This window comes from Microtus oregoni, unplaced genomic scaffold (assembly GCF_018167655.1).
Source record: "Microtus oregoni isolate MIOR12 unplaced genomic scaffold, Mior012 000011F_ref0000422, whole genome shotgun sequence".
Lineage (NCBI taxonomy): Eukaryota > Metazoa > Chordata > Mammalia > Rodentia > Cricetidae > Microtus > Microtus oregoni.
In genome coordinates this window covers 48,258,839-48,286,425 of record NW_024543070.1, presented here as the reverse complement: position 1 = coordinate 48,286,425, position 27,587 = coordinate 48,258,839, and the positions used below count along the sequence as shown (strand labels likewise).

Here is a 27,587-nt window from a genome sequence, read left to right as displayed (position 1 = left end):
AAATGGCTCTATGGTTGAGGCTGCTCCTTCAGAGCCGCCTATAACTTCAGTCCCAGGAGATCTGACACTGTCTTCTGGCCTCCCCAGTATCAGGCACACATATGGTACAGGGACGCATGCACACAAATGATGTGGGAGGTCCTTCTGTATGTGTTGCTTTTATTGGTTAATGAATAAAGCTGTTTCAGCCAATGGCTTAGCAGAGTAAAGTCAGGTGGGAAACTTGAACAGAGATATATAGAGAGTAGGCGGAGTCAAGGAGATGCCATGTAGCTGCCAAAGGAGAGAGACATGAGGGAAACTTACTGGAAGGCCACAGCATCATGGCAGTACACAGATTAATAGAAATGGGTTGATTTAAGATAATGTTGTAATTAATACAGTTTCTGTGTGATTATTCAGGTCTGAGTAGTCGGGAAATGAATGAGCAGTCTCTTTTTACACACGCGCACACACACATATATTAAAATATATATAATTATAATTAATAATCGAATATATAATATATATATTAGAATATCAAGCCAGAAAATGTGGCCAGAGAGAGGAAGCACCCACAAAGATAAAAGTTTGCATCCCAAGGTAGGAAGGTAAAATTGCAATCTTTTACTTTTGATATGTAAGCTCTTCATCTATTAGCTACTGTTTTATAACACAATGTCAAAAGGAAATTCAAATTTTCCAATGAGTTCTACTTACTGATCCTTATTTTTCCCATTCCCTGTCATGCCACCGTGAAGTCACAAGACTTCACATACACAGTGATCTATTTCTGTCTCTCTAGCCAATTGCATAAGGTCAGTTTACACAAATACATTATTTCTGTAGCTTCATGATGTCTGATTTCTGACAGGATAAGTCCTCAAGCCTTTGGCTGTTCTTGAGAAATCACCTTGTATGTCCCATCTAGTCCTTTATTCTTTCTACAAACCAGCTTCTCGAGTTCCAGGGGACACCCCTGCAGGCTTTTGATAGAGACCTCATTATAGGTCAATTTAGGTTGAACCAACATTTCTTTTAAGTTATTTTGAATGTACATATGTGTACTACATGCATGCAGGAGCCAACAGAGGCCAGAAGCGGATTTCAGTCCCCAGAACCAGAAATACACAGGTGCATGAGTGACACTAAAAAGGACCAATGAGCTGGAGAGATGGCTCAGTGGTTAAGAGTGTTTACTGCTCTTGCAGAGGCCTGGAATTCAGTCCCCAGCACTCACATAGCCTCTCATAACCGACTGCAAGACAATCTGGAGATCTTATACACACATCATGCTCGATTTTGTCCTAAGTATATTACAGTTTTTCTTATTATTTTATGATAGAAATTGTCCTTTATAGATGGGTAGTGGTGGCTCACATCTTTAGTCCTGGTACTCAGGAGGCAGAAGCAGGCAAATCTCAGAATTCAAGGTCAGCCTGGTCTACAGAGTGAGCTGCAGGATAGCCAGGGCTATACAGAGAAACCTTGTCTCAGAAAGAAGGAAGGAAGGAAGGAAGGAAGGAAGGAAGGACAGAGAAAGACAGAGAGAATGTTCTTTTTAGAGTGTATTTGCTGATTGTTGCAATTTATGAAATATAATTACATTTACAAATTGATTTTCTAGACAGCATCCATACCAAACGATCTCATTTGCCATTGATTCAATTAAATGTTATTTATAGATAAACTTTATATCATTAGTGTATAATGCCAGAGATGATATTTCCATTCTCTCTCTCTATCTTTCTGTCTGTCTATGTATTGTGGGAACTCCTTCAGCCAAAAGCCTTTAAGATACCAGCCCACTTGGGCGTGCTCTCTTATACTATAAATGCAGATGTACATGACCTCTCTTGGCTGCTGGATTTGGGTCCTATTCCTGGCTCATGCAGAGGACTGCTGATCTGAGTCTACCCCTAAATAAAGAACCCATTCTGAGCTAGTGTGGGACTATTTTATTATAATCATCTATATCTCTATGTGTGCATGCATGCATGCGTGTGTGTGTGTGTGTGTGTGTGTGTGTGTGTATTTGTGTGTGTTTGTATGTATGATTCTCCTGCCTCGACTTCCTGAGTAGCTGGGAGAATGGACCTGTGCCACTAAGCCTAGTGTCTACTTTTTTAAATTATTTTAGACTTATGGGTAGGGCATTTTGTCTGCATGTACATCTGTGTACTGCAAGCTTGTACCTGATGCCTATCGAGGCCAGAAGAGGGTATCTATCTCATCCCCCAGAACTTGACTCACATGTTTGTGAACCAACACACAGGGTGTTGAAATCAAAACCCAGATTCTCCAGAAGAGCAACCAGGGCTCTTAATTACTGAGCCATCTCTCCAGCCCCTTGAGTTTTTTTTTTTTTAACCAGGTTGAATACACAATTCTAATCATCTTTGTGCATCTCCTTACGGAAGGAAATTTTGTGCTGGCTAAGATGATAAACTAATGCCAAAGAGAGAGCAATCATGAATTCCTGCCATGGTCCTGATTTCAAAGGTGTCCTAATGTTTCCCATTGCATATGCTTACTACATGCATTTTATGGAGTTAAGGAAACTCCCAAGTTGGGTGTGGTGGCAATTGTCCATAATCCCATCATATACCGGAGCAAGAAGATTGTGAGTTCAAGGTCAGCCTGGGCCACACAGTGAGTTCCAAGCCAGCCTGGACTAGATAGGGAGACCCTGTGTCAAAAGTGGAAGGGAAGAGAAGAGGACAGTGATGAGGTGGGGAGAAGAACAGGGGGTGGGAGCAGAGGGGAAAGGAGTAGAAGAGAGAGGAGGATTCTCTTCTGTTTTTATTTAGTCTTTTAAATCATATTTATATTGCATTTTACCAAATAACCTTTCATATATAATAAAATGATGATATACAGATTTTCAGTGTGGAAAAGCCAGGATCAGAAGAGCTAATATGGAACAAATCCAGGAACCACTGAAGGTCCTAGGCAGGGAACTCATAAGTTAGAGCTCAGGACAGCCGCTAGCTCCACTTCACAAGTGTGCAAAAGGTATAAATCAAACAGGTGGGTTAGGGGAACCGACACACCCTCTACGGTGACTCTGCCACTGTTTTTTTTTTTTTTTTTTTTTTTTTTTGCTTTCCAGCCTTCCAGAATGGTCCAGTAATAATCCATGTGCCTGCTAATGCCACACTGTTTACAAAGGGGCCTCCAATATGAAGTGCCCATGAAGACCAACACAGCATTAACTATCACGAGGCCTCCCTGAAAAGACAATGACGTGTAAATGTGCCCTACCCACCCCTGGGTGAGTCTGCTTCTTTGTGTTCTAGAGCTTTCATGTATACTGTTAAGTCACTAGTGTGAGATTTCTCCATAATCAATTTGAGGGCTGAAATCAATAAAATAGGAACAAAGAAAAAGACACAGAAGAAACATTGCCAAACTCTTTTTGTAGGCTACAGTTACCCTTACACCCAAACCACACAAAGTCTCATCTAAGAAAGAGAATTAAAGACCAATCTCCCTCATGAACATTGATGCTAAAATACTGGCAAACCAAATCCAAGAATGCATCAAAAAAAAAAATCATCCACCATGATCAAGTGGGCTTCATCCCAGAGATGCAAGGATGGCTCAATATACAGAAATTTGTCAATATAATTCACCATATAAATAAACTTTAAAAAAAAACATATGATCATCTCATTAGATGCTGAAAAAGCCTTTGTCAAAACCCAACACCCCTTCATGATAAAGGTCTTGGAGAGATCAGGGATACAAGGAATGTATCTAAAATAAAAGCAATATATAGAAAGCTAACAGTCAGCATCAAATTAAATGATGAGAAACTCAAAGCAATTCCACTAAAATCAGGAACAAGGCAAGGCTGTCCACTCTTTTCATATCAATTCAATATAATACTCGAAGTTCAAGACAGAGCAATAAGACAACAAAACGAGATCGAGGGATACAAATTGAAAAAGAAGTCAAACTTTCACTGTTTGCAAATGATATGATAGTGACCCAAAAATTCTACCAGGGAACTCCTACAGCTGATAAATACCTTCAGCAATTTGGCAGGATACAAAATCAACTCAAAAACATCAGTAGCCCTCCTATATACATATGATAAGAGGGCTGAGAAAGAAATCAGAAAAACATCTGATATTATTGTAGCCACAAATAATATAAAACATCTTAGGTAATGCCAACCAAAGAAGTAAAAGATCTATATGATAAGAACTTCAAGTCTTTGAAGAAAGAAATTGAAGAAGATATCAGAAAATGGAAAGATCTCCCATGCTCTTGGATACGTAGGATCAGAATAATAAAAATGGCAATCTTACCAAAAGCAATCTACAGATTCAATGCAGTCCCCATCAAAATCCCAACACAATTCTTCACAGACCTCAAAAGAACAATATTCAACTTCATACGGAAAGACAAAAAAACCAGGGTGGCCCAAACAATCCTATACAATAAAGGAACTTTTGGAGGCATCACCATCCCTGACTTCAAGTTCTACTGTAGAGCTACAGTAATGAAAATTGCTTGGTATTGGCATAAAAACAGATAGGTGGACCAATGAAATTGAATCGAAGACCATGATATTAATTCACACACCTATGAGCACCTGATTTTTTATAAAGAAGCTAAAATTATACAATGGAAAAAAGAAAGCATCTTCAACTAATGCTGCTGGCATAACTGGATATCAACATGTCGAATAATGCAAATAGACCCATATCTATCCCCATACACAAAACTCAAGTCCAACTGAGAACTCAAGAACAATGGCAATGGGTTTTTGATCCTACTGCATGTACTGGCTTTGTGGGAGCCTAGGCAGTTTGGATGCTCACCTTACTAGACCTGGATGGAGGTGGGTGGTCCTTGGACTTCCCACACGTCAGGGAACCCTGATTGCTCTTCGGGCTGATGAGGGAGGGGGACTTGGTTGGGGGAGGGGGAGGGAAATGGGTGGCGGTGGCGGGGAGGAGGCAGAAATCTTTAATAAATAAATTTAAAAAAATAAAAAACAAAAACTGAATAAAGAGAGGATAAAAGAGGCCTGAGGAACTGCCCCACCTTGGCTACAGCCATGGCAGCAGAGAAGCATTGGGAGATCCCGTCCTGCCAGCTGGGAAGAAATGGGTGGCGATGACCAATGGCTCCCCAGACTGTGGGACTTAATGCCCCTCTAAGCACCCCCAAAGCCTTGTAGTTTTTTTAATATTTATTTATTTATTATGTATACAATATTCTGTCTGTGTGTATGTCTGCAGGTCAGAAGAGGGCACCAGACCTCATTACAGATGGTTGTGAGCCACCATGTGGTTGCTGGGAATTGAACTCAGAACCTTTGGAAGAGCAGGCAATGCTCTTAACCACTGAGCCATCTCTCCAGCCCAGCCTTGTAGTTTTAAAGGCAACTGTGATCAATAAAACTGTTGCAAAGCAAAATAAAAATAAAAAATAAAAAACTCAAGTCCAAATGGATCAAAGACCTCAACACAAATCCATCCACACTGAACCTCATAGAAGAGAAAGTGGAAAGCAGCTTTGAATGCATGGGCACAGGAGACCACTTCCTAAATGTAATACCAGTAGCACGGACACTGAGAACAACTATTAATAAATGGGACCTCCTGAAACTGAGAAGCTTCTGTGAGGCAAAGCACATGGTCAACAAGACAAAACAGCAGCCTACAGAATGGGTAAAGATCTTTATCAAGCCCACATCTGACAGAGGACTGATCTCCAAATATATAAAGAACTCAAGAAACTAGACATTAAAATACCAAATAATCCAATTTAAAAATGGACTACAGATCTAAACAGAGAATTCTCAACAGGAGAATCTCAATGGCCAAAAGACACTTCAGGAATTGCTCAACATCCATAGCCATCAGGGAAATGCCAATCAAAATGACTCTAAGATACCATCTTACACCATTCAGAATAACTAAGATCAAAAACATCAATGATAGCTTATGCTAGAGAGGGTGCGGAGTAAGGGGAACACACCTCCATTGCTGGTGGGAGTGCAAATTTGTATGGTCACTTTGGAAATCAGTATGGTGATTTCTCAGAAAATTGGGAATCAATCTACCTCAAGACCCAGCAATACCACTCTTGGGCAGATACCCAAAGGATGCTCACTCATACCACAAGGACATTTACTCAGTTGTGTTCATAGCAGCATTATTCCTAAGAGCCAGAACCTGGAAACAACCTAGAATGGAAACAACCAAAAAATGGATTAAAAAAAAATGTGGTACATTTACACAATGGAGTATTACTCAGTGGTAAAAAACAATGACATCTTGAAATTTGCAGGCAAATGGAAGGAACTAGAAAACAGCATCCTGAGTGAGGTAACCCAGACCCAGAAAGACAAACATGGTATATACTCACTCATAAGTAGATTTTAGACATAAAGCAAAGAATAACCAGCCTATAATACATGATCTCTGGGGGATGGGAGGGAAATGGGAGGCGGCGGCAGGGAAGAGACAGAAATCTTTAATAAATAAATAAATTAAAAAAAAATACATGGTCTCAGGGAGGATAGTAACAAGGAAAACCCTAAGAGAGACATATATGGATCACCCTGGGAAGAGGAAAGAGACAAGATCTCCTGAAAAAATTGGGGTTGTGGGGTGGGGGGAGAAGGGAGGGCAGAAGGGAGGTTAGAAGGGGAGGGAAAAGGAGAACATGAGGGAACAGGATGGTTGAGATGGGGAAAGGACAGAGAGGGAGAGCAAGAAAAGAGATATCTTGATTGAGAGAGCCATTGTGGAGCTAGTGTGAAACCTGGCACCAGGGAAATTCCCAGGAATCCACAAGTATGACCTCAGCTAAGACCCTAAGCAATAGTGGAGAGGGTGCTTGAACTCGTCTTCTCCCCGTAAACAAATTGATGACTACCTTGCTTATTATCATAGAACCTTCATCTAGGAACTGATGGAGGCAGATGTAGAGATCCACAGCTAAGCACTGGGCCGAGCTCCCCCAGTTCAGTCATAGAGAGGGAGGAGCAATAATATGAACAAAGAGGTCAAGACCATGATGGGGACACCCACAGAAACAGCTGACCTGAGCTAGTGGGAGCTTACTGACTCTAGACTGATAGTGGAAGAACCTGCCTAAGATTGAACTAGACCCTGTGAATATGGGTGACAGTTGTGTGGCTTGGGCAGTCTGTGGGGCCACTGGCAGTGAGACCAGGATTTATCCTTAGTACATGAACTGTCCTTTTGGAACCCATTTCCTATGGAGGGATACCTTGCTCAGCCTAGATATACTAAGGAGGGCCTTAGTCCTGCCTCAAAGTGATGTGTCGGACTTTGTTGATTCCTCATGGGAAGCCTTACCATCTCTGAGGAGTGGATCAGGAGATGGAGTGGAGGGAACGTGGGGGGAGTGAGGGAGGAGCAAGAGGAGGGAAGGAAGTGGGAACTGGGATAGGTATGTAAAATGAGAAAAGATCATTTTTTTAAAAAGTAATTAATTAATTTTAAAAAAAGAGTATGCTGTGGGACAATGGTTTTACCCTAAAAAGATTTGTTTCTTGTATTTGTTTAATAAAATGCTGATTGGCCAGTAGCCAGGCAGGAAGTATAGGCAGGGTGACCAGAACAGGAGAATTCTGGGAAGAGGAACGTCTCAGTCTGCAGTCTTCACCCAGACACAGAGACACAGATGAGAATGCCTCGCTGAACAAGGTACCAAGCCACATGGCTGACACAGACAAGAATTATGGGTTAATGTAGGATGTAAGCGTTAATAAGGAGCCTGAGCTAATAGGCCAACCCATTTATGATTAATGTAGACCTCTGTGTGTTTCTTTGGGACAAACGGCTGCAGGACCGAGTGGGACAGAAACCACAGCCAACAAGAGTAAATCAGGTAACCGACCATGAATGTACTCAGAAGGAAGAGTCACCTGTGCCACTTGCTGCATGAGCTTCAACAGACTGCGAACACACCAAATTAATCCACTTGAGCAAATACCTGGAGATCTGACCGACAATTAATGCACACACTAACCTGTTTGCTACTCAGCTTACCTGTGTGAGTCAACACTGACGTCCTGCAGCCCAAGAATGGCAAGAACTAGAGCTGCGGAGATGGCTCAGGGCAAAGAGTGCTTGCTACTCTTCCAGAGGACCGGGATTGTGTTCCCAGCACACACCAGAGAGCTCACAACTGCCTGCCATGCTAGCTCCAGGGAATTCGATGCTCTCATCTGGTCTCCATGAACAGCAGAATACATATATGCATATATACAAACATGCACACACATAAATAAGAAAATAAAAATAAATCTTAAAAAAAAAAGAAAAGAGAGCCGGGCGGTGGTGGCGCACGCCTTTAATCCCAGCACTCAGGAGGCAAAGGCAGGCGGATCTCTGTGAGTTCGAGACCAGCCTGGTCTACAGAGCTAGTTCCAGGACAGACTCCAAAGCCACAGAGAAACCCTGTCTCGAAAAACCAAAAAAAAAAAAGAAAAGAAAAACAGGCTAGGAACTCATCAAAAGTTCACAGGAAGGAAGTGTCACAAGCTAGCTCACTGTATCTGTTTCTCCCAGGTGTCTGATGACTCCATTCAAAAAGTCAGACTAAGACAGCCAAGCCTCAGAAAGGGACAAACACGGCTGCCCCTTCTTTCTTGAGGGTTTGGTGTTTGGTGTTGTTTTGGACCATGGCGCTGTCATCCCACCTGACATCCCCACTTAGATGATCTCTTCTCAAGGCTTCCTCCAAACCACACAGCACAGCCAAGCTGCTCTCCCGAAAGGTGAGCGGGGTGCCGTCCTAGCCTCACCATCCAAGGGCTCTTCGCAGTGGCCAACTGTGTCTATGTATTTACTGGTCATGTGAGATTGTCTCAAAAACGGCTATAGTGAAATAAACCTCAAAAATCCTCAACGTAAAGTCACGATTCTTGCCCAGCATCCAGGTACCCCACAGACACACCAACCTGAGCTGAACCTGAACCACCAGCCCTTACTTACTCAGACATTTCCTGAGGACTGTGAGGTACTGAGTGGATGAACGGCCCTCCCTTTCCCAGTCTCACCACCCGCGAGTCTGTCCGTGAGGACCCCCAGCTTCGCCTCCTCTAGGCGGCCCCTGGAATACTTCAGCCCCAACTCTTCTCTGTTTCCTAAATCCTACTGTGTGCCTAGCCTGTGATCCAACCGGTACATAGAACATGACTGTGCTTAAAGTATTTTTCGTTTACTTATCTAGCCAACATATTGGCAGGCAAGGACCGTGTGTCCGTGGACTGTCTGTTGTAACAAGGCCTTGAGCATTAGTAAGCCCCCAAACCTTAGCACAACTGACTCCATGATGGAAGTGCCATTCAGGTCACCAAACTCAGCATGTAGACAGCACCACCTGCCAAAGCGAAAACAAAGGCCTAATCCATCAAAGCCCATAGTTGTGGAAAGTCTCTAAATGCACTAACTTTGTTTTTTGGCTTCTGTAGTTAGTTCTGCTTCTGGCTAACTGCTCTCGTTAACTGAAGTATTGACAACCCATGCTTTAAAGCTCACCCTGAGAAAGGCTCAGAGTTACACTGGGATCCCGAATAGCCAGTGTAGTCACCAGCTGGTTAATAAAGGCTTCCTATTGGCTGAAATTCATGTCTGAGCAGTCTTCTCTGGTGGGTCCCCACAACACTGTAAGACTGGCAACTCAGCGCACCCAGCACGGGATCATGATGCACCAGGCTCTCGTTGCATGTCATGGCTGGTTCTGAGCTGAAACCTTCATCTGTCTTTGCAAGGGCTGGACAGTAAATCAGATAGGACTACTCTACCCATGGTCTGACTCTATCTCTGCCAACTGCAGATACTGACAGTAGAGCAGGCCTCAGGGCCGAACTAGGAACGAATACACAGAAGCCATCATTAAAATGTACATAGACACACACTCGCCAGGCAGTGGTGGTGCACGCCTTTAACCCCAGCACTCGGGAGGCAGAGGCAGGCGGATCTCTGTAGGTTTGAGGCCAGTCTGATCTATAGAGTGAGTTCAGGACACCTAAGGCTGTTACACAGGAAAAACCCTGTCTTGAAAAAACAAACAAATTAAAAAAGATATGTTCTGACTCTGCCTCTCTGTAGTCCCTGCCCTCTAAATCCCAAATCCCATAGCAATGTCTTACCTTCTCCCCTACTGAAATTTCACATAAGTGAATCCACACATATCCCAAATTGCCTCTCTCAAGCTAGTTCTTTCTGTATTCTCTACCTCACAAGACATAACCAGCAGGAACACTGCAAGCCCCTTGAGGACCCCCAGCCACCAAGTTCCGCCCACAGAACACTCTAACTGCCTTAACTGCTTGGCAGAGACCCAGCCCTACAGAGAAGAAAGCCCGAGCTCTGGACCTGAAATCTTACCAGTCCCTACCCTGGGAAGTTCTACCCCCAAGAAACTCTACATAAAATCTGTCTGTTGCTCAGTCCTCTGCTGCTTCTCACCTGAGCAGAGGCGGCCACCCACCTGGGGTTTTCCCTGCCAATACATCACTCGTGTGACATTTGCTGTGTAGTGTGACTTGGCGGTACCCCTTGCTTCCTGACTGCAAGGATATCTTCCCTTCAGAACTGTATACCGGGGAAGCCTCCCTATACACACACACACACACACACACACACACACACACACACACACCTGAGCAGAGCTATAACACTTAAGGTGGGGAAACCTTTCCCCTCAGAGCTGTAACACTTACAAACACGCCGGTCCCAGACAGAAACGGGGGCATTATCCTCCAAGGCTTGCTTCACACACACCCTCGTCACACACATCCGCAAGCTTATTCCCTGTCCTGCATGTCTGCTAGCCATCTTCCCCTGGCTGCTACAACCACAACCTCCCTTCTGCCTCGCTTATCACATCACCTCCTCCACAACGTCAGCGTGGTCAAGACATTTCGGCATGAAGCCTCTTCCTGAGTCCTCACAGGATTCAGCACGAACCTCAGAGAGCCATCACGGTCTTTCATAACCCCATCGTTGCCCTGGAGACTCTTTTTTATCATAGAACTAACATACTTGCAACAACCTAAATACTCGATGCTCTTTGATTTGGTGAAGTGTGTCTACATCACCATCTTGTCTTGCCCAGGTGTAGCTCAGCCCCAGGTCCTTACGTGTCTACCCAGAAGCTTCTCCTACTGCCCTCCACCATCCGCTTACCCGTTCTCTCCCACACTCCGAGCATCATACTCCGACCTTCTCTATGTTGTCCTCTGAAGAGCTCTTGTCTGTCCCCAACACACAGTGCTGCTCAGTGGCTACAGCGTGACCAGGGGAAGGCACCCGGACTAATTACAACTATTTATTCTCCCCTATGTTATAAACTGTCGCTCCATGAGAGATCTTGTCTCTCGGGATTTGGAGACAGTATGTGCTCCTAGTGCACAGGTGTGGAGCCGTCTCCTGAGAGACACAGCAGACCGAAATGCAAAGGCTTCAGTGAGAGTGATATTGGAGAGCTTGAGTTCTGAACATTTTCATATGATTTATTTATGTTATCTGATTTTCCTAATAGCTAAATTGAATAACTGAGCCACAAAATTCCTAAGAATTTAGTAAAAGTGGCTTTGGCAAGTTTGACTCTGTGAGACTTTCAGCTCCATGTGAACCAAGATGTCACCTCAGTTCCATCTTCTTAGCATGCAGCACATGACAGGTACTCAACAGAGAGCCTTGGACAGGTGCTCAACAGAGAGCCTTGGACGGGCACTCAACAGTGAGCCTTGGACGGGCACTCAACAGAGAGCCTTGGACGGGCACTCAACAGTGAGCCTTGGACGGGCACTCAACAGTGAGCCTTGGACGGGCACTCAACAGTGAACCTTGGACGGGCACTCAACAGTGAGCCTTGGACGGGCGCTCAACAGTGAGCCTTGGACGGGCCACTCAACAGTGAGCCTTGGACGGGCGCTCAACAGTGAGCCTTGGACGGGCGCTCAACAGTGAGCCTTGGACGGGCGCTCAACAGTGAGCCTTGGACGGGCGCTCAACAGTGAGCCTTGGACGGGCGCTCAACAGTGAGCCTTGGACGGGCGCTCAACAGTGAGCCTTGGACGGGCGCTCAACAGTGAGCCTTGGACGGGCGCTCAACAGTGAGCCTTGGACGGGCGCTCAACAGTGAGCCTTGGACGGGCGCTCAACAGTGAGCCTTGGACGGGCGCTCAACAGTGAGCCTTGGACGGGCGCTCAACAGTGAGCCTTGGACGGGCGCTCAACAGTGAGCCTTGGACGGGCGCTCAACAGTGAGCCTTGGACGGGCGCTCAACAGTGAGCCTTGGACGGGCGCTCAACAGTGAGCCTTGGACGGGCGCTCAACAGTGAGCCTTGGACGGGCGCTCAACAGTGAGCCTTGGGCGGGCGCTCAACAGTGAGCCTTGGGCGGGCGCTCAACAGTGAGCCTTGGGCGGGCGCTCAACAGTGAGCCTTGGGCGGGCGCTCAACAGTGAGCCTTGGGCGGGCGCTCAACAGTGAGCCTTGGGCGGGCGCTCAACAGTGAGCCTTGGGCGGGCGCTCAACAGTGAGCCTTGGACGGGCGCTCAACAGTGAGCCTTGGACGGGCGCTCAACAGTGAGCCTTGGACGGGCGCTCAACAGTGAGCCTTGGACGGGCGCTCAACAGTGAGCCTTGGACGGGCGCTCAACAGTGAGCCTTGGACGGGCGCTCAACAGTGAGCCTTGGACGGGCGCTCAACAGTGAGCCTTGGACGGGCGCTCAACAGTGAGCCTTGGACAGGTGCTCAACAAGCCTTGGGCAAATGAAGGCTACGTGGGCTGAAACTGCCGACAGCTGTGTTCTTCCTGACTCCCCCCCCCCCCCCCCCACGTCTAAAACTAAGCCTGGCTTTATGTCCTTTCATCTGATGCTCTCCCATCACTTTGGGGAGGAGGCATAGCCCAGACCCCTGCATATAATGCAAAAGCAGGAAGACTCGGGGAGAGAAAAAGCCAGCAAAAGAGGGACAAGCAGATAAGTCAGCACTTACCTTGTGAGTCCTCGGTTCCCTTGTGGGGAAAAGTCAAGCCATGAGCCCGAAGGAAAGCTAGGAGGCAGGTAGCCCCTCCAAGCAAACTACCAAGCAGGGGGTTAGGGCCCTAGACCTCCAAAACATGAATAGTGTGGAGGATCTCCAGGGGATAAGGAGTCTCCGAGGCGAGGCATCCAAAGCTTGTAGATTAATGATTCCCCTCCACAAATATTCACACAACAGAGCTCAAAAGCCTTGCCTCATGCCAGGCCTCATACGTGGGGCCCAAGAATGTTCTACTCAAACTAGCAAGGCAATAAAGACAGACAAAGTCGCCTGGGAAGGCAGAGCTATGCTAAGAAAGGCCAGCAGTACCAGACTCAATTCACTATATTCTTTCAGCAAAGAAAGGTCCTTTAGAAGGTAAAACCAAATCTAGAAATTAGCAATAGGTCCACCTCATCTCACACTATATAGAAAAGAAAGGCTTAATTATCCCATGATGTCACTTGGTTAAGCCATGAGACCTTGGATAAACTACATATCTAAAAAGTAACCCAATCCTAAAATTCAAGATAAAAATTACCAAATTTTGGTATGGGATATTTTGATCACACTCTGACGCTTCTGAGATTACCAGTAAAGTTTACTTTGAATCAGAGGATGGAGCTAGATACAAGCTGACCAAAATTAGTCATAGAGGTTTCAGAAGACAGAAGCCATACAGAGAGACACAGGAAGTAGTAGGGTGGAGCTTAGAAAGATTCTCCACCCTTTTGGATTGAGGAAGGAGAGAAAGAAGAGGTCACTGGTCATTTCTCCACCACTTCTATAATCATTCAGGTTCTTACCCTGAGTTTTTATTGATAAAGGATAATTAGATACTTCAAAATTTAGATGTGTACTTCTTGGTTGGTGAAGAACTCGGCACTTGAGTATGTCCAGCCACCAGAATCTAGACCTTACTAAACCCTGCCGTCCAGTAACAGCATTTACACACAAGCTACATGCTCTTCCAGCAGGGCCACCTTGAACGCTAGCCCACAGAGTCACACACTAGAAGCCTCAGAAAGCTCCGAGTCCCAGGGACAGTCAATCAAGGTCAGCGTTTACTGGAAGTTGACAACGCTAAAAGGTCTTACATCCATTATCTAGTTTCATCTTCAGAACAATAGTACGAAGCAGGAACTACCATCTCCTGACGCGGTGAGACAGAATTTGTCCAGACAGTCCTACATCATACTAATTTTCCTTAGCTTAGCAGCCCTTCACGCCAGCCAGCCACGATTCATGAACGCTGTTCGTAGCTGCTGCCATTTGTACAGCACCCTCCTCCCTGACCAACTTCAAGAACAGGTGTTACTAATCACATTCCTGAAGGCCTAATTCACGACTTGCCTTAAGAAATCTGTATTAAAGCCGGGCGGTGGTGGCGCACGCCTTTAATCCCAGCACTCAGGAGGCAGAGGCAGGTGGATCTCTGTAAGTTCAAGACCAGCCTAGTCTACAAGAGCTAGTTCCAGGACAGGCTCCAAAACCACAGAGAAACCTTGTCTCGAAAAACCAAAAAAAAAAAAAAAAAAATCTGGATTAAAAACGAGTTATATCAAGATAGAAAACATTTGAGTTCATACCGGTAGAATTAGCCAAGGAAAGCTCCCTGCCGTGTGGTTTTCTGAAAGCCAAGCTTGTATGAGGCTGGAACGGGAGAGCTGAACTCATGGTGTATGCCAGCATGACAGAGGCCCTGGTGCGAATTCACACATAAAAGGGAAAATAGGGAGCTGGAGAGATGGCTCAGTGGTTAAGAGCACTGGTTACTCTTCCAGAGGACCCAGGTTCCATTCCCAGCACCCACATGGTGGCTCATGATCTCGATAATGCCAGTTGCAGGAGATGTGATGGCCTCTCTGACCTCCAAAGGCAACAGGGACATACTTGGAAGCAAAGACATGCAAGCAAATCTTCACACACACGCACATTGAAAATAAGCAAGGAAAGACAGCCTAAGATCTTCACAAATCATAGGAAGTCACATTCCAGCCTGAGATTCACTGAACTTACATAACAAGAAAAAAATCTTAGAACAAAGCATGTTCAAACTATTTTTGAACGCTGGTCTGTTCAATCTAACCTACTTTTGGGTTCATCTAGACATTTAAAAAAAATAGGTCATTTCCATAGTGGGATAGTATCAAATAAAACAGTTGATTTGGAACACACACGGAAAAATTGTTCTTGCCTGGATATGCCTCAACAATCTTTCAAAGAAACTCTAAAAGGCCAAATCTTGATCTGGAAAAAAAATAATAATAAAATGTCCGCCTTTACTGATTTTGTTCCCTTTCCACTTTAAAGAAATAAAAGTTCCATCTCCAGAGGGAACTTGACTTCCGTTATTACCATCGTGATGATGGGCAGGGTTTCAGGGGGTGTGGGAAGACAGACATTTCTGCACAAGGGTCTACTCGTGACTCTTAGGGTCAGAGAGAGGACGAAGGGCCTGGCCAGCAGGAACTGGAGTAGAAAACAAGGTTCTGTTGCTGGACATGCGCCCTGCGCTGTCTCACCAGTGGTGACCTGTTGATGCAACCTTCAGCCTTTGGAAGAGCGGCTATCCAGGCTGTCTCCGCAGTGTTCCTCTATCCACCGCTGTCAAGAGCAAACACCCAACAAACACCTCCTTCTCAGGAGCTCCCTAAGGCACAACAGCAGGCTCTTGTCAATAAGAGCCAGCCAAGAAGACCGCCCCCTAAGGACACCTCACAGTTAGACACAGCAGAGCTGTACCTAAAAGCCTTCTCAGGCAGGAGCACCCTACCCTCTCGATGACAAAAATTATACAGCTTTAAGAAAAATAGCAACTAGCTTCTCCTTGTGATGACTTCTCTACTAAAGAATGCTTTTCTCTGCAACCACTGAAGATCTGTCAGTTTGGGCCTTCAGGATGTGTGTGTGTCTGTCTGTCTGTCCGAGTGCGTGCACACATGCGCCTGTCTGTCTGTCTGTCAATGCCTGTGTGTATATGTCTCTGTGTGTCTGTCTGTCTCTCTCTCTCTATGTGTCTGTGTATGTCTATGTCTGTGTGTGTCTGGTCTGTCTGTCTCTCTGTCTGTGTGTCTGTATATGTCTGTGTCTGTGTGTGGTGTCTGTATGTCTGCATGTGTCTGTGTCTGTCTCTTTCTCTCTGTGTGTCTGAGGGTCTGTCTGTCTGTACCTATATATGTATATGTCTATGTATGTGTATGTCTGGTCTGTCTGTCTGTCTGTGTGTCTGTATATGTCTGTGTGTATAATGTCTGTCTGTGTGTATTTGTGTGTATCTATGTGTGTATGTGTTTGTCGGTGTGTCTATATATGTATTTGTGTGTCTGTCTATATCTGTGTGTGTGTAACATACACAACAAAATGTATGCTTTATCGTGGCGCCCATGGCATTGCTGCACAGGCGTCAGCACTACCCATCTCTACAGCTCACCTCCCCATTCGAAATCCCACACCTGCGACGCAATCCCTACTCCCCTTCCTCTACCCACTGGCAACCACTTTACTTTCTGTTGCTATGAACTGAGTTTATCTTGGAAGTGGAAAATTTAATTCATCCATAAGGTTGGTTTTCAAATCTAAAATAAAACCCCAACAGTAAGGGCAACTACCATTTTCGTGTCTGAGAGAAGTGGGAGAGGAAGGAAGGAGGAAGAGGACAAGTCACGAAGAGCTGGAACCTCCAATCACCTTTCTCCACTCACCAAGCCTTGGTGACACCCAGAGAGGAGGAGTTAGCGCCAGCAGACCTAGCAGGGGGCTGACGAGCTTGGGATGTAGCAAAGAAAGTGCAACTCCATGGGCTCTTCTTGAGGTCTCAGCCTGAACGAGGATGCCCAGCTCATGCCCACTGGGGCATCTTTGTGCCACATGGCAACTGTAAAGGGAGGTAAAAACAGATCTTGGCGAAACCTTAAAACATAAAACACAAGCGGTGTGAGGCCTGTGAGGCACCTCACTGTGGAGAGATCGCTTAAGTAAGGAGACACCTGCTACACTTTTCCTCCGTGCTCCTGAGGGAATGGTCCCACATAATCTGTTCTGGATAACTGATTCAAGAAAATTCTAACGGCTTTGTTAGCATCGCAGGGCGCAGCAAGCAACAGAGGGGCCAGGGACAACAGTAGCTGCCATACTCTAAGTGCTTACTCCATGCCAGAAAAAAACAAAAGACGGAGCTCAGTAGTGTACACAAGCTGCCTCGTTTAATCTTCACAACAACCCACGAAGAACGGTGTTATTGTTCCCTTACATATAAAAAACAGCTCAGTAAAAATACAATGCGCACAAGGTCGTATGGCTTGTGAAACACTTCACTTGGAATCTGTGTTGTTCCCAAGCCCACACTTTACAATTAATAACGTTTCAAGGTAAAAAGTATTTTTGTACCCTCATAGCAAGGAAAGAAAATTATTCATAGAAATCTTTTGGCTGAAATGTTTTAATGCTTAAAAATAGCCCCAATTACGTTTGAGCAGGTTAAATGTGGAACAAGCATGAGACGCGGAATGCCTCCAGCCCCTGAGGTCGGACTCGTGACCTGGGCCAATTACTCAGCTTCCACCCTTGGCTTCCAGGAAACTTATAAACCCAAGCTGCCTCCACCTCTTCTTTCGTGTCAGGGCATTGCGAGTGGAGCTGGGCCAATCAGCCTGATAGCCAAGGAAGTTCAGTCTTTTCTCCCACCTCTTCAGCTACCAGAGTTCCTCACAAAAGTCACCAGCTAAGGTCAAGATGCAGAGACTGAGAGAAAAAGGGATGTCTACATGGTAACCCCTCCACCCCCAGGCCCGTGGGTCTTTGTGGAAGAGTTGGGAGGAAAGGAAAGTCAATGATGGTGGAGGGCCTCAAGGAAACTGTTTTACAAGGTATCAGGGCAACGGGAACTCACGGCAGTTATGACAGTATACACAAGATCCATGTAAGCTCAAGACATACAAACTCCCAATGGGGGGTGCACAAAGCCCCACCCATAGCTGAGCAGACGCCAGCATCTGATGGCTGCTGGGACAGGGAGAGTCAGGCATCCTTAGCACTGTAATACCTGGTATACCGACCACACTCCAGGGCCGGCCTCACAGCCAGTAGTGATCAAGAAACACAAACTAGACTCAAGGCTGGGGAGTGGGGGTGGTGAAGGAGAGGAGGGGAGTGGGATAGGGGCGCGGGGGGGGGGGGGGTAATAGGAGAGAGGGAGAAGCAAGAACATGAAGGCTGGACGGCTTAAGAAGGTGGGGATGGATCGAGGAGGAGTTGGGGAAAGGGAGAGTGTAATCAAAAACACTGTATGAAATCCTCAAAGAATGACTAAGATTTGTTATATTATCAGTTAGAAACTCACTACCCAGCACCTGCCACGGGCAGAGCTGTGTCAGTGAGAACTGTAAGGAGGAAGTCCAAAGACACCATCCTTAGATGTGAGGGCATGGCTCCGAGTTTGAGGACCTGTCATTTATATGAAACAGAAGCACAAGTGGACATGCAGGGCCTCTCATCCAGGTCTAAGATACAAGCAAGAAGTGTGGCCAGGTAAAGTGTTACACGCCTTTAATCCCAGAACTTTGGGGTGGACATCAGCAGGTGGCTCTCTGTGAGTTCAAGGCCACCCTGATCTACAGAATGAGTTCTAAGACAGCCAGGGATGCGTAGAGAGACCCTGTCTCAACTTCTCACCCCACCCACCGAAAAAGAGGTTTGTAGGTTTGTCTGTAAGAACGTCTGTGAGGACTAAGATGGGAGGAGAAGGGGAGGAGAAGAGTTATCAATAAGAGCTCTGGGAACGGGGCTCTGTGGCTGGGGAGCAGAGGGGGAGTGGCCAGGAAAGACTCTAACAGAACTCTTGGTGGGAAATGGGTATGCTTTGCAAAGAGACAGGAGACAAATCGAAGAAGACTTATTTGTGCGGCAGGTAGGTTGTCCCCACAAGAGAGATAAAAAGTAATGACCTGGGCAGCCTGGCGAATGTTGGAAATTCTCAGCTGGGATTTCTTGCCTATGTGCAGCCTCCGAAAGACTAAAGCGAATGAGTACTCAACCATAGGATCCACTCCCCTCACTGACCAGCTTTAGAGGTCTGCGCTGCAAGGACTCACAAGCACGAACTGGGGACGCGATCGCTGTCCCCAAATGCTCAGTGGGCAGCAGTCTCGCGCCCACCTCAGCCCAGATATGCTATGGCTCATGCAAGCAGACACAGTTCAGAACCTCACACCTCCAACACATGACTCCTTCCTCTGCTAGCCACAGGCCGATGAGAGAGGGCAAGGACTCTGTCCTCCTCTGCCCCCAGGCCTCTGGATGTCTCACTGTTGTGAAGGGAGCCCGGAAAGTGGCTATGAGGTAGCAAAGTCTCAAAAGTCCTAGGCTCGTGGTTCTCAACCTGAGGGTCACGACACTCTGGGAGATCAAACGACCCTTTCACAGGGATTAAATATCAGACATCCTGCATATCAGATGTTTACAGTACAATTCATACCAGTAGCGAAATTACAGTTATGAAGTAGCAATGGAAATCATTTTCAGTTGGAGGTCACTACACCATGAGGAACTGTTAACGGGTCACCGCGTTAAGAAGGCTGAGAGCCACTGGCCCAGACTTCCTGTGAGTGTGGACGAAGAGGCGCAGGAACAACAGCTGCTCTCGCTGGGCTGTCAGGACTTGCTGTGCTCTCACCAAGGGGCTCTCCAGAGGGACTCCAAGGGTGTCGGCACTGATTGAGTGGTTCCCAGGGGACCAGCAACTCACAACTTGGAGGAAAAGTCTTCCGGCTCTCCCTGTGGTCTTCTCTCCTCAAGGAAAATGGCAAAGCCTGTTTTCTGCACCAACCCACGGATGAGGAGGTGGTGGAGCTCAGACTTCTGATCCGAACTCTGCCAGATCCGGCCTTGCACTGTGGGAGGCTCAGCTCCTCAAAGTAAAAACTGTACAAGCTCCTGCTGGCCAGGAGAGGAACCCTGGTCAGCCTGTTCCTGCTCAATACCAGCACCTGAATGCCTCCTGTCGGTTCCTACTTTCTGGAAAGTCTGTGGGCTCCTCTAAGACAGACCTCACAGCATCTCTCAAACTTTTAGACACAGACAAAACCGGTTATGAGCAAATGTCACTTGTCTGGGTTTTCCTCCACCCCTCCGGGCACACAAGCCAGCGTCCATGAACATACATTCACAGACTTCGTTTTTTGAGGAAAGCCGTCCACTTGGCTTGGTTCCTGAAGATTCAACTACCTCGGTGTTACCGAGGCAAGCGTCCCGCTCCAAGACCAGCCCTGCAGTGACATCAAAACACCCCACCGAAGAAAGACACCCTGGGGAGAGGGAACGCCTCCCCGAGGCAGCCTGAAAAGGGCAATCCTGATTCCAGCCGCGCTGAAACTATTCCCAACGCCAGCCAGGAAGTTCCTTCTTTCGGCGTGCTTTGCCGCTCAGCAAACCCAGACTTGCCTTGGCAGGCGCTGGGTCGCTCTATATCTCTGAGCCCTGGAGGAGGTAGGTTTCCAAAGGGACTTTCCTGTCCTCACTCTGTTTTGGGATCCCGCAGCGGCCAGGATTGGCAACCCTGCCTGGCTGATGCAAAAATGCCCGTGGTGACACCTTAGGCTTCCGTTTACGTACACATGCATACTACACACACCACGCTTACACGTACGTACCTTTCGCCCTCCATTGTGGGAGGCCCGGCGGGGTTAGTAGCCGCCAAACTGTGCATGCACCCAGGAGCGAGCGCTGCTCTCGGGGTTCTCCCAGCAGCCCGGTGAGGGATTCTGGTCAGCAACAGTGATTCAGCATGGCTGCAACGGAGACCTCCTCCCTCCCGGTCCTTCTTCCTCTGACTTACTCGCGGCAGCTTCTACCGCAGAAGCGACAGAGGTAGAAAATGTCTTACCCAGAGCTCCCTGCAGCCCTTTCAGCTGCTAAAAGCAGCAACCCACTCGCTCCCCCTCCCCCGCAGGCTGGCTTCTCCTCTGTCTCCTAGGAACAGCCACAGCTTCGGCGGCGGCTACCCAAGGGCTATGCCACCTTTCCAACTGCTTCCTCATCTGCTCAGGCATCCCCAGCCCTAGCGCCTAGCCCACCCCACGGTCTCCTGCCTCCTCTGCTGTCGCAAAGTACCGGAGGAATTCTCACTAACAGAGAAAAGCTGACCCCTCCTTCTCTCCTCCTCCTAGGCTGTGTGAGTCTGTGGGCCTGGCCGCATCGCTGGAATGAGGAGGCCCCTCTGTGGCCTGCAGTGGAGTTGACCCACCTGGGGAAATTCCGCCTAATTTCTCTCACCAAATCCACAGTAGTTCCGAGAGGCGACAATGAGACACGTGGGATTGGGGCGGGTGGGTGTCACAGAACTGATGCGATTAAGAAGAATTGGACAAGGGAACTGGAGCAAGATGCGCGTTGTTGTGGGGGGCGGGGTTACAACTGAAACAATCCCCTTGTACTACAAAAAACGCCAAAGATCATTGCGGTGGTCAGTCGCCACAAGAACACTGCCACGCTGTCGTCCTGGGCCACGCTGAAAGGCCACCATAACAGAACAGCGGTCTAAGGTCTGCCAAGCTGAAACACAGCAAGCTGTAGCTCCGGCTCACACGTCTACTACCGAGCCCCATGTCCAGCCCAAGTCCCTGTTCGCTCTGGCTGTTGGCCCTACCTGGAGTGGCTCCTCCAGCCTCGGTCCTTGAATCTTTATAGAACGGCAATAGATCACAGGTCTTCTAAAACCTTCCCTACGTGACACCAATGACGGCAGTGACCTCCAAAATAACTCCGGCTGTTCATCTCCCCTAATGAACGACTCGGGAGCTCGTGTTGGCATACCTAGCTTCTCAGGCTAACAGACAATCTTCTGGAAAGCCGGAAGCTAGCTGTGTCTCCCAGACATAACCAACAGGCTCAGAGATAATTGGGTCAATTAGTGATGGAAATCGGCTCAGCAGCTTCCCCGACGGTGCAGAGAACACAGACATGTGTGTCCCTGTTCTAGGACTGCTCACCAGCCGACACACATGGCATCTCTGAGCCACTCAAGCACAGGCCGAGTGTGTAGCCTTCAGCTCAGTAGGTCTTCCCCTGCTCTGGATGGATACTCAACCCCTCATTCACGAGACAATCCCTCCTGACCTTCGGAGTGTCCCGCTTCCTTCTCGGTATGCCCTGGACATCTGCTTAAAAGGGAACTTTTCCTGGGCTCTGATGTTTGTGCGGAACTTCTAGGGGGATACATGGTGCGTGTGAAAATATAAGAGATGCTCACATATGTTACCATTATAGTTCTGACCTGTGACCCTCATGTGTGTTACTGCTATAGTTCTGACCTGAGACACTCACGTGTGTAACTGTTCTAGTTCCCATCTGTTCAATTTCTTCAGTGTTGCAGAGACCTCAAGTCATCCCACAAAGCGGGAACACAGGTACAGAAACTATATAGAAACTAGATGTATTAATGACTTGAACTTGACATAATGTTCTGACCTCAAACTGCCTAAGGCGTAAGTCTCAAAGTTTATCTCCCCGACCTCCCCGTGTCCTCTTAGCTGGGACCACTACCCAAAGTCATTTTCCCTCAGATGAGAGGAGCCCCGAGTGACAGCTCACACCCAGCGGCCCTGTATCTCCATTTTTTCACAGCCAAACCCCTGTCTTTCTCCCACCACTTCCCTTCCTCCTCTAATCAGCTCTGTGCTTCTGTTCCAGATATTTCCTCTGGCCGTCAATCACGGGGACCACGGAAGCTGAGCATCACAAATAAGGAAGTGGGATCCCAGAATCCGTGCCAGAGCGCAGGCACGTAACTAGCGTAGGAAGTCAACTGGGTGAACCACAAGAGGGATGCAAAGCTGACTTCCCTTTGTGCATGCCTTCATTCATGTCTTCACCACGCAGGAAAGAGGAAGGGGAAACCAGTCTGAAAAGGAAATTCTTACGGTTTAAACTTATTCACGTTCAAAATGAATTATTAGAGCCAATATAAAGCCCCAAGTGGTTTCCTTGCAAGCTGCTCTCGCCACACTAGCCAGTGTCACTGGGTGTGTCAGAGCCAGACCACGCCTGTACTTTCTCACCACCCATTACCCGGGAGCCAGGGTGGAGAAGGCCGTCCAGGAAAGCCGTCTACCAATGCTGGGGACAGAGCTGAGCCAAGAGCCTTCATCTGGGCCACAGCCTGACCTCCTCGGGCTAGGCTAATGCTCCTGACAGAACTCTGCTTCAGACTAGCAGGAGAAGCAAAAGGACCCAAGCAGTGCCTTCCTGGAGGAAAATCCCAGTTGTGAATTGTCCCGAAGTATAGAAATAGAAGAGACACTCACCACATGTTACTGTTATAGTTTTGACCTGTTAAATGTCTTCACTGTTGCACAGACCTCAAGCAAAGACGGAACACGCTGTTCCTCCCCATGCCTCAGGCTACCTCCCCAGTCAGCCAAGCACACCTGGCGACCCCAGGCCTCCCTCCACCCCAAAGCAATTTTTTTTGAGCACTTTGTAGGAAATTGTTTTTTTTTTAATTTATTTATTTATTAAAGATTTCTGCCTCCTTCCCACCACTGCCTCCCATTTCCCTCCCCCTCCCCCGATCAAGTCCTCCTCCCTCATCAGCTCGAAGAGCAATCAGGGTTCCAAGGACCACCCACCTCCATCCAGGTCTAGTAATAAAGGACATTGAGCCTATAATTCGTGATCCTAGAGAAGCTAAATAAGAAGGTGAATCCAAAGACAAACATATACGCATCCTCCTGAATATTAACCTTCATCAGGTGATGAAAGGAGACAGAGACAGAGACCCACATTGGAGCACCGGACTGAAATCTCAAGGTCCAAATCAGGAGCAGAAGGAGAGGGAGCACGAGCAAGGAACTCAGGACCGCGAGGGGTGCACCCACACACTGAGACAATGGGGATGTTCTATCGGGAACTCACCAAGGCCAGCTGGCCTGGGTCTGAAAAAGCATGGGATAAAACCGGACTTGCTGAACATAGCGGACAATGAGGAATACTGAGAACTCAAGAACAATGGCAATGGGTTTTTGACCCAAAGCAATTTATGCAGTCAGCATTTCCAGCCACGATGCTGTCCGTCAGCTTCATCCAGAATCCTCCAGCTCCCAACTGTCTTGAGGAGAATCAGTGTTGAAAGAAAAACTTCCTTTTTAGGTCTTGATTGGTCTAGAAAGTTCTCTCTCCTGAGCTCTTCCTCAGCACAGGAAGCCAGGATGTCGTCTGGAGACCTTGTCTTCCCATAAGGCCCCTTTCTCTCTTTTCTGGCTCCCACAGTGCTTTGCTCTCTTACTTGGCAGGTGCCTAGCACAGCACCGTCTCAAGTCAAACTGTGCATCTGAACCATCTACTAACTCATTAAAGCGTAAGCACAGGGGGATCAAAGGCACAAAGGGACTTTTAGGGTGATGAAAATGTTCCTTGTCTTGACAGCTTAGGGGGGTGCCAGAGAAATGGCTCTGTGGTTAAAATCATGTATTGCTCTTGCCGAGGACCTGAATTCGGTCCCCAACAACCACCTGGGGCTCCAGCTCCACGGGTGCTTGCATTCACCCATGCACATATGCAAACACGGCCCTACACATATTTATATAACTCAATCTTGTTTTAAAGAGAGACTACTGCATTTTTTAAATTATAAAAATTATAATTTAGCCGGGCGGTGGTGGCGCACGCCTTTAATCCCAGCACTCAGGAGGCAGAGGCAGGCGGATCTCTGTGAGTTCAAGACCAGCCTGGTCTACAAGAGCTAGTTCCAGGACAGGCTCCAAAACCCACAGAGAAACCCTGTCTCGAAAAACCAAAAATAAAAAAGCAAAAAAAAATTATAAATTATTTTTTATTAATTATTTAATTAGAAAGGGGACATCTACCTAAGTCTGTATATTACAAAAAGAACACTGGACTATTAGGCTCTACCTCACACCTGTGACAGAGCTCAGCATGAGGAATTCACCAACCCTATAGGTGACTGAATGCACAGCTAGAGAGAAGATCGCCAGACGTTGATATATGAACAGGGCACGGTGCAAACGTGCTCACCAGACAGACGACCCCGTGCACGTTGCTTTAGGAGCATCGTTTTTCCCTTCTAAAACAAGAGGCTAATATCACTAGCTATGTCCGAGAGTTCTTAGTTTAACTACAGACGTGAGCAGACAGCAGAAAACCTGGCCTATGACAAGTATCTAAAAGCCACCAGTGGCACCCAGTCCGATGGTCTTCCTCAAGGTTATTAAACAGCCTTGACCCCCTGATCTTGGAGCCAAGGAAAAAGTTAGTCAAGTTGAGAGGGCCTTTGTGGGTTAGCGTCCGCTCCCAGTGGCCACAGCTGCTAACAGATCAGCAAGGAGCGGCCAAGACTGGGGCTGGGGTAGAGCCCACCTGCCTGTCTGCCTCCCAAAGTCCCCGCAGACTCTGGGCCACTTGCTGAATGAACTCTAACTAAAGTGCCCTGGAAAAGCAGGAGGAAACTGCGAAAGAACCGAGGGCCCCCAACAGGTCAGCAGATCACTTCCTGGTCCAGGGGGACACTTGCCTTCCTTCCCTTCTGCTCTGAAGACAGAGAATGCGTGTCCTGGGTCAGCCTTCTAAGGATGACCGCCCATAGATCATTCCTGAGATCTGTGCTCCACCTTCACGATGCTCGCATCTCCTCTGCCTCCAATTCACATCGCGGTGAGCAACCGCAACAGCTCCCGCTCCCTCTGTATTCGCTCAGAGCCAGCGGCAGGCTCCACATTGCTGACTCACTTGTACCCTTTGTGTATTTTTATCCCCTCCAAGGCAGTGGCTGTGAACCCATGGGGGAGGGGACACATATCAGATATCTGTATATCAGATATTTGCATTGCAATTCGTAAGAGTATCAAAGTTATAGTTATGAAGTAGCAACAAAATAATTTTATGGTTGGAGGTCACCACAGCATGAGGAACTGGACTAAAGCATTAGAAAGGTGGAGAACCTCTGAGTTAAGGGTTATGAACATAAGAGGACTGAGGTTCTGAGGTAAATAACCTGACCAAGGCCTGACCAAGAGTGCCTGGCCCAGACAACTTTCAACCTCACTTCTGATTTAGGAACCCCTAAATCAGAGCTGGCACCCAAAGCTTCCAAAGCCCTCTTTTAGGAATGACCTCTGGTCCCCAAGCAAGGTAGCCAGTGTGGAAAGCAGCTGCGCAGCATCCCCGGGAAGGGAAGCAGCCTCCACACACCTAAAGGATTTACAATGCTCAAGTTTTTCCCAGGAACGCTCTCCTTTTCCAGGTCTGCAGCCCACAACTGGCGCCCTCTGCTGGTCAACCTGTGTATCTCTCCTAGCAAAAGTGAAACCGCTTTTCACGTCAGCCTGACGTCTAGACATCTAGAAAGAAACGGAAAAGCCTGCTTCGGTCACAGACAGATTCGAGGATGAGCATGGTTCAGCTTTGATGGTGTTGGCCCTTTATCTACTGCTCCCACCTCGGCTTTCAGTTCTTTTCTGGATACAAAGAAAGCCTGTTTTGCATAAGGAGGTTAACTACAAACGACACATCTTTCCCCACCAACCTAGTGTACCGCGATATGCGTGCGCGCACCCAGGAGCTAGAGACTGTTTTTCTATAGCGCTAACGGTGAACTCCATGACCTTGCACAGGGTGGGTGGACACCAACCAGCGGTCTACATGGGCCTCCAGAGCACGGGATGGCAGGTGTATGCCACTTGCCCAGCTAGGCACCAAGGGTGCACACATGTGAAATAATGTAAAACCCCACATGCAGCTGAGCATGGTAACAGAGGGCTATACTCTCAGGTGCTGCCTGCCTCAACCAGAGTTCGAGGTCAACCTGAACAACTCAGTAAAACTGTCTCAGAAAGGAAAGTAAAAAAGCAAGTCTGGGGATGTGTAACTCAGTGGATGAGCGCTTGCCTGGCGTGCGTGAGACCCTTGGTTCAACCCCCCGTGTGGAGGACTAGGGAGCTAGAGAATGTCTCTGGTCACTTGATAGCTTATACTTCAGCCAAGGTCCACTGAACTCTGCAATGGGCTACAACGGGGCTATGGCATAAAGTTCTGTAAACCTGGCATGACTAGAAAACCCAAGCGTTCACAGGCTGGCAGACAGGGTTACACACATAATGGCACTCAAGAGACGTGCCCGTCAGAAGTCAGTTTGGAGAAAGTGGAAACCAGAAGTAGAAATAGCATTTGGATCTTAGGAAGTTTGTGGAAGGGTTTTGTTGTTGTTACTCTTATGGCTCAGTGGTTATGAGCACTGGCTACTTTTACAGAGGACCAGAGTCCAATTCCCAGCAGCCAGATGGTGGCTCACACCCATCTATAATGAGATCTGGTGCCCTCTTCTGGCATGTAGGCATACATGCAGGCAGAATAGTGTATGCATGATAAATAATAAATATTTTTTAAAAATTACACTTTATTTTGCATTTTGACTTTTTGTTTTATTTACTCATATATATGATCTCTATGCACATGTGAATGCAGATCTGTTCTGACCACAGAGGTCAGAAGGTATCAGATCCCCTGGAGCGGGAGTTATAACAAACTCTCTGGTTCTCTACAAGAGCAATATGTACTCT

General features: G+C 47.3%; 1 protein-coding gene across 1 annotated transcript in view; it reads right to left on the bottom strand.

Moving 5' to 3' along the window:
• LOC121453466 (kelch-like protein 3) overlaps positions 1–21,077 on the bottom strand; it is a 115,878-nt gene extending 94,801 nt beyond the window's left edge. The window contains exon 1 of the mRNA XM_041660269.1: positions 20,667–21,077. Coding sequence (XP_041516203.1) covers positions 20,667–20,722 — 56 coding nt within the window. The 5' untranslated portion in view covers positions 20,723–21,077. The remainder of the gene's footprint in view (positions 1–20,666) is intronic.
• Between the last annotated feature and the right edge of the window lie 6,510 nt (positions 21,078–27,587).